An 11,954-nucleotide genomic window follows, 5' to 3' on the forward strand; every position below is an offset into this window, starting at 1 on the left:
TATTTTACGTTTTTTGCTTGGTATTTTTGAGGAGTTGTGAAAACAGCATTAAAAAATGATCTACTCTCACAAAAGGCATTGATGAGTTTGCCAAGAGATAAAAAACAAATAGCCTATGCATTGCCTATCTGCTTATTTCCTTTGTTTCTGAAGGCCATCTTATATAAAATATTATACTCACATGAGAACTTTTACTTTTTTTGCAGCGTCACTGCTGATTGCACCCTCCATGTTTTTTTTTCTTTTTAGGCTGTGCGGGCAGTGCGTTTTACATATTTTATTCTATTTAAATTATAATTGTATTATTATTTTATTTTATTGTAGTATTTTATATTATCTTTTCTTCTTCTTCTTCTTCTTATTTTATCTTATTTTATTTGATCTTATCTTATTTTATCGTGTTATCCTATTGTGTATTTTACCTTTTTATTCTGCTTCTATTGTGTTATCCTGTGGTGTGTTATCTTGTGCAGCACTTCGGAAAACCTTGTGTTTGTTAAAATTGTGCTTTATAAATAAAGTGGATTGGATTGGATTGGATTGTTTACAAATTCGCTTGTTTCACTTCGCTTTTATCGCGGCCGCCAGCTGGTTTCCCCAGGGGATTCATGTCATCCGTCACAATGCAATGAACTATGGGTAATTCCCTTACGCTAAGTCTGCGGAGATGCCCACTTACGGAAAGGGTGCATTAAGGGCTCAAAAAGTCTGCGAGAGATCCCTCACGCACTTCATGATTTGTCAATGGGACCCTAAGCCCTCACGGACTTAACAGGAGCGCGCCTCAAAGTCAGTGAGTGTGTGAGGGTGGACATTGGGATTGGGCCAATCTATGCAAAACTCACAGTTTTAAGGTGACATACCCCCTCACAACAACACTGTAGGGATTTTTCTTGATGTACATACTTTTCTTGGTACACACCAGTTTATTCACAGTATTTTCACTCTGAGAATTAACCCAGGGGGTTACACTTACTGTTTATTTTTGTCTTTTTTCTTATTACTGTTTTCTTGTTGCTGGTTGTGTTTTGATGTGATTTGTAGTAGCTGATTGTTAATCACTGGTGGCTGGTCCCTGGCTTCTGCTAAATTACTCCCACTTTTGTCTCAGAAATGCTGTGTCTGTTTCATTTTGCTGCGTATTAAAAACTGATATAAACTTACAGTTCGCTGTAAATTTATTCTAAGTGCTGATCACTTCATTTGTTATGAGTTATGTTTGTAACCTGTTCATGTTTGAGTTATGTTTGTAACCTGTTGATGTTTTAGTTGGAAAAGGGTTTTTTTTAAGAGTGTTTTTGTGAATGCAACACACATGAATGAAAAGGTAAAAAACAAAATGTGAAAAGATGTGAAAAGTCTATACACTGACACTTAGGTTCAATGGTAGCTCCACTGTAGAACGCAGATTTTGTTTTTCACCTCTTCCTTCATTATTCCTATCCTGAATTTTTATAATGTAACCAGTTCATAATAATATAACTGGTGGAGCCGGTTCACTGGATCTGCTTTCAGGGTCTTCTGGGTTTTGATCCAGAGGAAACATTTTATGGCATAAAACAGCTCTGCCATTTTGGAAACCAGGGGGCTGAAAAAAGCACTGAGAGTGAAACCAACGCAAACGTGTGTTTTTGTGCATCCTTCGAAACATTATTTAAACTTTGTGTTGCCACTCAAAATGCTGTTGTTATGGATCTATACCTAATTCATTCTTTTTGGAGCAGCACAGTTCCAGTGAAGTTCTCATTCTTGTAACAGGAAAGGAGTTAATGAACCAAACATTCCAGTAAAAGCCAAAGCATAAATAGATCATTATCACAGAGAAATGCATAAGCAGTGATAAAATCGAGATTCTTTTCATAGGCACCAAATCCACCTTGACAAAACTTGACTGTTTTTCTATTGCCATTGACAACTCCTCAGTTTGTCCCTCGCCTCAGGTTGAGTCTGGGTGTTATCCTCAACAGCACATTATCATCCCAAGCGCACACCAATGATGTCACTGGGTCTACCTCCATTCTTGTTCACACTCCAGTCATATCCCACATCGACTACTGTAACTCCCCTCTCTTTGGTCTCCCTCTCAAGTCCATCCATAAACTCCAACTGGTCCAGAACTCTGCTGCAAGAACCACCTCCATTAACTGCATCACTCCTGTCCTTCAACAACTTCTTTGGCTCCTGGTCAAATTATCACATTGATTTCAAGATTCTGCTTCTCACCTTTAAGGCCATCCATAACTTCGATCCTTTGAGCCACTCTGAACTTCTCCACATCAACACACCCATCTTCTTCCATTGACCTCACCGTACCACCTGCCTGCTTGATTACCATGAGCTTTAGAGCCTTCAGCCGCTTCCCCCCCCCCACACCTTTGGAATGCCCTCCCATCAGACATCTGAAACATTTATTCTCTATTTTTATATCTCATCTCATAACACATCTCTTTAAACTGGCACATTCAGTTTGATTGTAATCCAACACACATATTCATCACATTAATCCTCTGTACATAATGATTTTACACAGTGTAAATTTGTCTTGCTAAATTTATTGATTTATTGTTACACTGGTTTATTTCTTTTATCGGCTTTGTAAGGTGACCTTGAGTGTTTAGAAAGGTGCCTATAAATAAACTGTGCTATTATTATTATTATTATTGTTATTATTATTATTATTAACTTTTAAATAATATATAGCCTAGAAAAGTAGATTCCTATTACTATTACATCCACGTTACTATTAAAGACAAAGGAAACATTCAGCTTTTTATTCAGCCAGCATTCAACATGTGTATTCTAGTCCTTCATGTCCTTACTTAATTTTATATTCATTGGCAATAAATTTCAGAGATGAGAGCCTCTGAAATGAGTGATTGCATCCTCTGTTACTGAAAAAATATTTTTTCTTTCTTGTGAATGAACAGAGAAGCCAGCGTTAGGGCCCTAGCTTACACCTGGCATCCAGTGCCAACGTGTAAATAGCACCCATGGGTGTATTGGTGTTAAAATGAGGTCGCCCACATAGGGGGTGCCAACATGTGTCAGTTTTGCTTGTTCCACACACAGGGACGCTGCTTCACCTCAGGGAGCATTGATGGAGTCCTGCTGTCGCCGTAGAATCTACGGCAAATCTACGGCGACAGCAGGACTCCATCAACGAGCATATCATCTACGGCGTACATGATCTTCTTGTGCACTTTCACTTCATGCATGAGCAGATCTGTTTCCTCTGCAGAGAAGCCTTCCTTCTTACCCGGAAAATCCACCATTATAATAGCAATCCACCAAGGTGTGACACACCTGGCTTTTAAAGGGAATGGGAGACGGCACTCTGATTGGTTTACTGCAGAGACTAAGTAGGCTACAACCCTTTTGAACCATGCGCCTCGCGCGACCAGCCTCTTTGCCACCGTTACAATAGCAAAAGTGGACTTGGACACGCCCAGAAAGCATCTGCACCAGGAGCTCAGACTGTTAAAGTAGAGCCCTTAGTGTCCAGTGTTCTTGTCTTGTATTTTTACTGGATAAAATAAAAATTGTAGGAAAACTTACCACCTAGTGAACATTCACTTGTAATAAACACGTCCAGCAGGAGACGACAATAATCAACTACGATGACACAAAGCAGGGGACGGTGCTGAGAAACATTTTTGGGAAAATCCAACTTCATTCTGCCATTTTTACGGGGTAATAGCAAAAGCAAGGTATAGCATTTTTTTTTTTTTTTTGGCACTGACAATGCAATTTTTAATTTGTTACACTCATTTGTTACACTTTGTCAGTCAGTTTTGTCATTACTGGGAAACCTTCCCAATCAGTACCTCATTAACCCTCTCTGCAGGGGGATTCACTGCCATGTTTTTTTTCTGACTCTGGAGCACATAAACACGCACGCACAGATGCGCGCGCACACACACACACACACACACACACACACACACACACACACACATTCCCTAGAAATTTCTGTCGTCATGGTGTGGAGACTGGAGAAAAATGATTGTCCTTTTATAGTGAACTGTAAATCTGGAGCAGCTGTATTTCATTTACTATGTCATGATGTTACACACACACCACACACACGCACACACACACACACACACACACTCAGAAAAGACAAACTATGTCGTTTTGTGAATGTGTGGATATGATGTATAATCTTATTGACATTAATGCCATTCCCTCACTCTGGCTTATTTGCATTGTGGCCATTTGATTTACTGTATGTTTGAGTGATTATGTCCCTATCTCTAATTGATTGTACCTCTAATAACTGCACCTCTAAATCAATTAGTAATGTATAATGACTAATTATGATAATTATGTGTTCTGATTTATTACTGGCGATATCTTTAGCTGGAAGAGGGTGATTTACTATATTTATGTTTATGCTAATTGCCATGGCATATTAGCTTGTGCTTGTATTTATGTACAAATGTATCTGTCCTTGCCTAAATCACAACATGGGACTCAAACAGAGAAGAGTGTCTCTTCACTGCTCATTAAGATGCTGCAGATCAGGGCTTTTCAACCAGTGGCCACGGCCCCCTGGTGGTCTGTGCAAGTCTAGCAGGTGGTCCCTGACCATGCATTCAACGATGTGGTTTGAATGCTGGAAGTGATTGTTCTTCCCATGTATTACTTCTTGTTTGTGAATTCTCACGTTCATTAAAATATATTGAATTTGGAAAAGGTTTAGGGGACTTCTCTTGCCTTCACAGTAGTGCCCATCCACTCCTTGATAGCCTGTGTTTTGCAAATGTTGAAATGCATCATGCGTTACTGGCCTGCCTATACATTCACACGTGACAAAAATAATAACTATTTGTTAACTGACTCTGATGAAAAAGTCCTTTAAGCTTAAGCTTAAGTGAAAATGAAAAGCATTAAAGATAAGCAACCTGAGGTCAGCTCTGGTGTTGACAACCCCAACCCAGGGTCTCAGGCAGTTGAAATCCCCTGATGTAAATTCACCCTATTTGTCCAAATTAAATTCTGGTCATAGATATTGACACTGATGCGAAAATCTCAGCACAAGTGATTAATCAAAGCTTAAAGGGGTGGCAAACCCAGTTTAAAATGGGAATTTTATTATTTAGTATTGTTCTTGAAAATCTTCATCATCCACCCAGATTTGAGAGTGCCTGAAAGTAAACAACTGTAATGAAAAGGCATTTTATGGAGATGATGAATGTGCTCACAATTTCATGGCAATCTGTCTGATAGATTTTGAAATATGTTGCCTTGGATTATAGTGTTGAAGGGATGGATGGACAAACTCATCGAGCTATCTTTAAGACCTTTCGTGGAACGTGTTTGTGTGTGTGTGTGTGTGTGTGTGTGTACAGGTCTTCTGGGAATGGTAGCCCATATGATGTACACTCAGGTGTTCCAGATCACCGTCAGCCTGGGTCCTGAAGACTGGAGGCCTCATAGCTGGGACTATGGCTGGTCCTTCTGGTCAGTCTCGCTTTCTCTCTCTCTCTTTCTCTCTCTCTCTCACTCACACAGTGTATAAATCGTAATTATGAAATTAAAAAGCCTTAATTATGAGACAAAAAGTCAAAATTATGAGATAACAACTGTGCATGGTGCATCCATCTGTAACCGTGAGACTGACCAGATGTTTCCAGCTGCTGTTCAGTGACGGCTGCCACCTCAGCCACATTGGTTTGGTTCTTTCTATGCCAGAGCTGTTTCGTGCTTAAAATTCTTTCAGGGGAGCATTTTCTTAGTAAAATCCCGTGTGAATCAGCAAGCAAATAAAGAATTGCATCTGCTGTAAAGCCATGTCTAAAATAGTCCTCAGTGTCCTCACAGTCCATGTCAAATTTAACATAACTCACACCAGTACAACTCATGCCAAAAAGCTGCTGCACTTTGACAGCTGCGTCAAAGTATCTCATAATTTCACCTTTTTATCTCATAATTTCGACATTTTGATCTCATAATTTTGACTTTTTATGTCATAATTATGATTTACCAAAGGTTTTTTGTGGATTCAGTGTCATTTTCTGTCAGGTATCCACACTGTCATGACCTCCTGATGGCAAAGGCAAAAAAGCTTTCTTGTTAATCACCTCAAAAATTCGTTTCAGCATGCTTGATGCTAGTGTTTCCAGGAGGCTAGTGGGAATGTTGCTCCAAGTGGTGAAGATGGCTTCACGGAGGGCATCCACTGTCTGGAACTGGTGTCCATTTCTGTAAACTTCCCTTGCCATCCAACCCCAAATGTTCTCAGTTGGATTTAGATCAGGGGAACAGCCTTCAGTCATGAGGGATGCCCCCTGCAACATCTCCACATAGCCAGCTGCCGTTTGACGCCTCTGCACAACCTGAAGCTCCATTGTTCCATTGAAGGAAAAAGCCCCCCAGATCATGATGGCACCCCCTCCACTGTGCCGTGTAGAAAACATCTCAGGTGGATCTCCTTGTCATGCCAGTAACGTTGGAAGCCATCAGGACAGTCAAGGTTAAAATTTTTCTCATCAGAGACTAAAACTTTCTTCCACCTTTCAATGTCCCATGTTTGGTGCTCTCATGCAATTTTGTGATGTTGAAGGAGACGAGGCCTTTGAAGACGTTTTTGGTTCTTAAAACCCTTCTCTTGCAGATGCCGTCTGATGGTTGAATCATCCCATGTCTTGACGGACAGCCAATTGAGAAAGCTTTTTTGCCTTTGCCATCAGGAGGTCATGACAGTGTGGATACCTGACAGAAAATGACACTGAATCCACATTTTTGCCAAGATTTGGGCTTTTAAAGGCCGTGTTCTTAAACGTTTGATCAGCTGATGAACAGCCTATTTCAGTTTAATGGTTGTTTGCAATGAATTGCTTACTCAACTTTTTTTTTTGTCTCACTCCCATTTCTTCTTTCTGCATTTTGAAGCTCTACTTAGAACCTTCTTCAGATCCAACAGTGCAAAATGTAAATTCTTGCAATTTCTCAACTGAATGAGCAGATTGGCTGAGACCAGTGCCTAGGCCACCTGTCAACCAAACTACAAAAACAATCCCCTTTAGGATGGCTATCGATGGCTGTCTGTTGCAGCAGGAGTGTAACAACAGGCAGTGTTCAGGCACAGAGGGAGCAACAGAGGCTGTTGTTTCTTGGATAATTAGCCCAACAAAGACTCGCTGTGACCTTCACTTCTCTCTCCTCAGAGGTAAAACCAGGTGGCAGCTGTTGTCTCACTTAGCTCAGCTCAGTTGTGCATGGGCAGTAGGTAATGGCAAGGACGAAAGGAGAGCAAAGTGAGTGATGGGAGAGAAGGGAACCGGGGAAAAGACCGGCATCCACATGGTCACATATGTGTTAGTGCATGCATGAATTTGATTAATAATTAGCACAAACAAATGCTGCAAATGTCCACACGCACGTCTAATCCACACCCTCCTGCCTGACACATATCTTTGGTTTTCAGAAATCCTCTTATTGATGCCTCTTCATGCCTGCTAATAGATTTCCTCTGCCAGTCATTCAAATGAAGGTCTCTCATTTAACACCACGTGGGAGTCATGCTGAATCGTTAAAGCAGGGTAAAGTCTGCAGGAGTGATTAACCTCCACTGGAGTGGAAGGCCAAAAAACCCCCTCAGGAAAAATAAGTAAGAATGTGCTACATTCTGAGGACGATGAGAGGGGTGTTCCCCCACGCACTTTTAATGCACTCTTGAAATGGAAAAGTTTAGCTTTATTTCTGCTTGAGAAATGTGGAAGAAAATATACAGATAAAAATAGTAGCTTGTAGCTACTGTCTCCGTTGTACTGAGCACCAGCACAGAGACTGCACAAGAAAATAGTTCTATTATAGAATTATTATTATTGCTGTTTTTTTGTTGTTGTTGTTTGTTTGTTTGTTTGTTCATATTTTTTCCTTCTTTTTTCAGGCTTTAACCCCTTGTAGACTATTGTCGCAAAGTCTCCTCAAAACACTTCCAGTCTTAATGCAGCCGAGGTGGTGTATGTATCCCACTGATGCTGTTGATGCATATTTCACAAATACCAAGAATTGTATTGGAAACACTCTACCACCAATAATTTAGCATCTGCTTGAAGGCAAAAACACAAACAATTTATTTTTGTAGATAATTATAAATGAATTCAGGCAGTAAGGGGTTAAACCATTCTGCAACACATCATCAAACTCAAACTTTGTGTATTTAACAATTTGAGTGGATTAAGGCGGTTCATTTTAATAATGCTAGCCAGGGAGGGAGTTCACCTCAATGGCAGGAGGCTAACAGTTTAAGTGGAATTTGGAGCATCCAGCCAGTATCCAGCACTCAGTAACAGTGAGTGGAAGATAGCACCACCACTGTCCTACAGAACAGCTGGGGGGGAGTGAAATTTTATAATTTTTGTCAAAACTATCGGTTTAAGTTTACTGAGTGATACATAGTTGCGATAGCTTTTTTTCCTGTCCCTCTTGATGATATTTCAAATACTATTTCAAAATCTGGTTAATATTTGAAAAGATCCTTGCTTGTTATTTTTTGGTATACAGTATGTCTCTGTACAGAGTGACTGTTAACCTTCCCATGGAGAACCTAATAATAAAGCCATTTCCCCATAGCCCTGCCACTCTCTCAATTAGCAGTACATCAGTTATATGCCCAGTAACATTAAGTCGACCTGTCTGGGAGCAAGTGAGGCTGAGCATGTGGGCTAAAGAGCCCTGAATATCATCTGAATCACCTCAAATGCTTCTCTGAGAGCTATTAGTCCCGCGGGAAATTGTCTCATTTGTTCTTCGCCATCTGGCCAATTATTTCCCCCCCTTTGATTGTGAGATTTTCCAAATCCATAAGCTTTTCCAGATCCTTCTATAGGAAATGATTTGATGAATTATACACATTTGATGAAAAAGCCTCCCTTGTTTGTTTTCATCCAGAGATACAAGCTGTAGGATTTAAAACTTGATAACATATATTTTCGTATAACAGCTGTGGCATGTATCAAGTGTGCCCATTGCTGACAGAATGTCACTCTCACCTGGTATTGAAGGATATATGGTCTGCCACCATTTGTTTCACAACACGTGTATGGAATTGCAATGGCTATGTGACAATAATCGGTTTATTTGGAATATTTTAGTTACAACTACTGTACACTTTGCTGGTAAAACTATTTTACCTAATGTGGAGTTTGGCTATGATACTGAAAGACCAATAACCCACAGGATTCCCACTGGTTCTTGGACTCTTCACTGAGCTTTTTGTTAAAGAAACAGCGTGCACACAAGTAATGAGCGGACTGCAGTTATATCCATGGGCACTACAGATCCACAAACCGGCCGTGCCGCGTCATAAAATGTAACATTATGATTAATACTGGATGGGTTGCAGTTGGTGCAACAATATATCATCAGTGAGGAAATTGTTAATTACTTTTGAAAATGTGAACATATTTTAATCCTACTTGCAGTGATTCCCCAGCAGCAGGTGGGTTTCATGGGGACGCACTGTGTGGGCGCGTGATTACGCACGAGGCACGGCGGTGACTTCACTGATTAAAATCTCCAGATCCGCCGACAAGATGGGTCAGGATCTAATGTTAACTAACGCTCTGTGTTCTTACACATCCGAGAGGTCACAAAAAATATTTCAGAGGCTAAAAGTTTAATTTTGTTTCCCCTGGAGAGTTCATTTGGATAAATGGTGATCATGCTGAATGAATATCTTAGGCCCTCTGTGGGGGCCTAAGATATTCATCCATTCATCTCCATTCATTCAAGTGAACTAAGATACTTTAGATCTTAGTTTTCTTAGGCTCTCAGAGAGGGCCTAAGATGCAGTGTTTAAACAAAAAGGTGAGAGTGCATACCCTCACCAATGCAATGCAACAGGCCTTTTTCACAGCAGCTATTTTGACAGGTAATAGCAGAGTAAACACAGGTGTTACTGATGACATGAATTAAGGTTCTGTTGTGTTTAACAGAGCCAGGGCCCTGGTGTTGTTCATGCTGACTCACTAGAAATGCTCTGGAAACTTAAAAGGATCTGAACCTTAATTCATGTCATTACTAAGACCTGTGTTTACCCTGCTATTTCATGTCAAAATGGCTGCAATGATGAGGGGTCTGTTGAGCCTTTTCTAGAGAAGTACCTGGAGCTATTGAGTACCTGCTACTGGCAACTTAATTCTTAAAATACTAGTATATAAGTACCAGTATCAGTCTTCATCTAAGATTTGTCAGTTTACAGCGCTTTTGCAAATCAGTCTAACTTTGCATCATGAGGCACCTACAAAAATGTCAGTCAGTGTTTCTGTGCTGTTGTTATTCTGGCACGAGGCTAACAACTCGCTAGCAACAGAAACTATCTCCCTGGAACAAAGCTAGACTTATGTTGATCAATTAAATTGTTACACTGAATATCAGCCCCCCCCCCCCAAAAAAAAAAAAAAAAAAAAAAGAATTATAAGCCATAGCAGCTACATCCCTTTCTGAATGATACAAGTTCGTTTGACACAGGTACCACATCTAATAACATACCGGCTAAAAATTAGAGCCTATCACACACAGGCCTATTATTATATCAGTTACAGTTATTTCACTTGATACTGACAAAAGCTACAGTGATTTACAAGTATCCTTCCTTATAGAGTAGGGTGAGTCCTAAATACAATTTGAGTGTAATGTTTAATTAATACAAATAAACTGGAAGATAATCTACGAATTTACACAATCCACAATTCTCTGCCAGCATTCTTCTCTGGCCTCGGAGCTCTCCATAATGACAATTTGTTCCTCTTGAGTTAAGTAGGTGGCAGGCAATCGGTCCATTTTGTGGAGAAGAAGAGTCAAATGACACACCAAACGCCCCTTTAATGTGAATATGCACAGAGCTCAGAGGAAAGCCAGGCTTCATAAAGCCAGTTGATAACCACTGTCGTGATACAGCAGAATCTCTGCTTGGGGCTTTAGGTTTTGTCGAGCCAGCTTACACAAGGAAAGTCTGGCTCTGCTGAACTTGCTTCAAAGCACAGCCCTCTGGTCAGTTTTTCAGCCGAGACATCACACTTGGACTGGGCAACACCAGACCTGAATCCTTGCATTTTTTACGTGAACATGTGATTCACAGGTCTGGAGCTTGGCTACTTTTCCCCAGAATTCTTTGAAATCCTCCTCTTCCTCCTTCTCCTTTCATCCTCCATAACCCAGCCTCTTATCATCATAATTTCTCTCTGTCTGTGTCTCTCTTTCCAACCAGTATGGCATGGGGTTCTTTCACCTGCTGCATGGCTGCCTCTGTCACCACCCTCAACTCCTACACCAAGACAGTGATAGAGTTTCGCCACAAACGCAAGCTGTTTGAGCAGGGCCTGCGCGAGGAGCAGAATTACCTGGACCAGGAGGCTTTCCACTACTTCCGTGACCGCTCCCTACAGTCCATCTCTAGCACTGTGGAAGTCTACCCTGGCCAAGGAGGCGGGAGCATGCCAGGGGTGGGTGGACCTGGACCTGGGCTCATAGTTGGGGGGCCAGGTCCAGGTCCGGGTCCGGGTCCAGGTCCAGGTCGGGGGAAGATGAGAGCTCCATCGGCCTCCATAGACCTGGGGGAGAATACAGACTCCCTGGGGGAGGAACAGTGCTGAGGGGAGGAAGGAGTCCTGCATGGGAATCAGAGGTGCATGTGGACATGTGGGGTGTGGCGAGAGGCTGACTACTCCCTGGTGTCTGAAGACAGCTCCAGGCTCTGTCACCCAAGTAACACAAAAGCACAGTCTTTATTCTGCTGGAACAACCATGAGGAAGTATATCAACAGACTTGATGACAGACTTGGTTTAAAAAAAAAAAAAAAAAATCAAGCCTTTGGAAATTTTATGAGGGTAGATTCATATGTTCTCTATCTGTGAAGAACTGAAGGAAAACATATATCAAGGAATGAAAAACTGTACATAATAGCTGAATGAGTCATTGAGATATTTGACCTTCAAAACTGTGA

General features: G+C 41.0%; 1 protein-coding gene across 1 annotated transcript in view; it reads left to right on the forward strand.

Annotated features, from left to right (window-relative positions):
- gsg1l (gsg1-like) overlaps positions 1-11,603 on the forward strand; it is a 101,220-nt gene extending 89,617 nt beyond the window's left edge. The window contains exons 4-5 of the mRNA XM_030058977.1: positions 5,352-5,463; positions 11,219-11,603. Of these exons, the coding sequence (XP_029914837.1) occupies positions 5,352-5,463; positions 11,219-11,603 (497 nt within the window). The remainder of the gene's footprint in view (positions 1-5,351; positions 5,464-11,218) is intronic.
- Positions 11,604-11,954: the final 351 nt, after the last annotated feature.

This window comes from Myripristis murdjan, chromosome 8 (genome assembly GCF_902150065.1).
Source record: "Myripristis murdjan chromosome 8, fMyrMur1.1, whole genome shotgun sequence".
In the NCBI taxonomy this organism is placed as follows: Eukaryota; Metazoa; Chordata; class Actinopteri; order Holocentriformes; family Holocentridae; genus Myripristis; species Myripristis murdjan.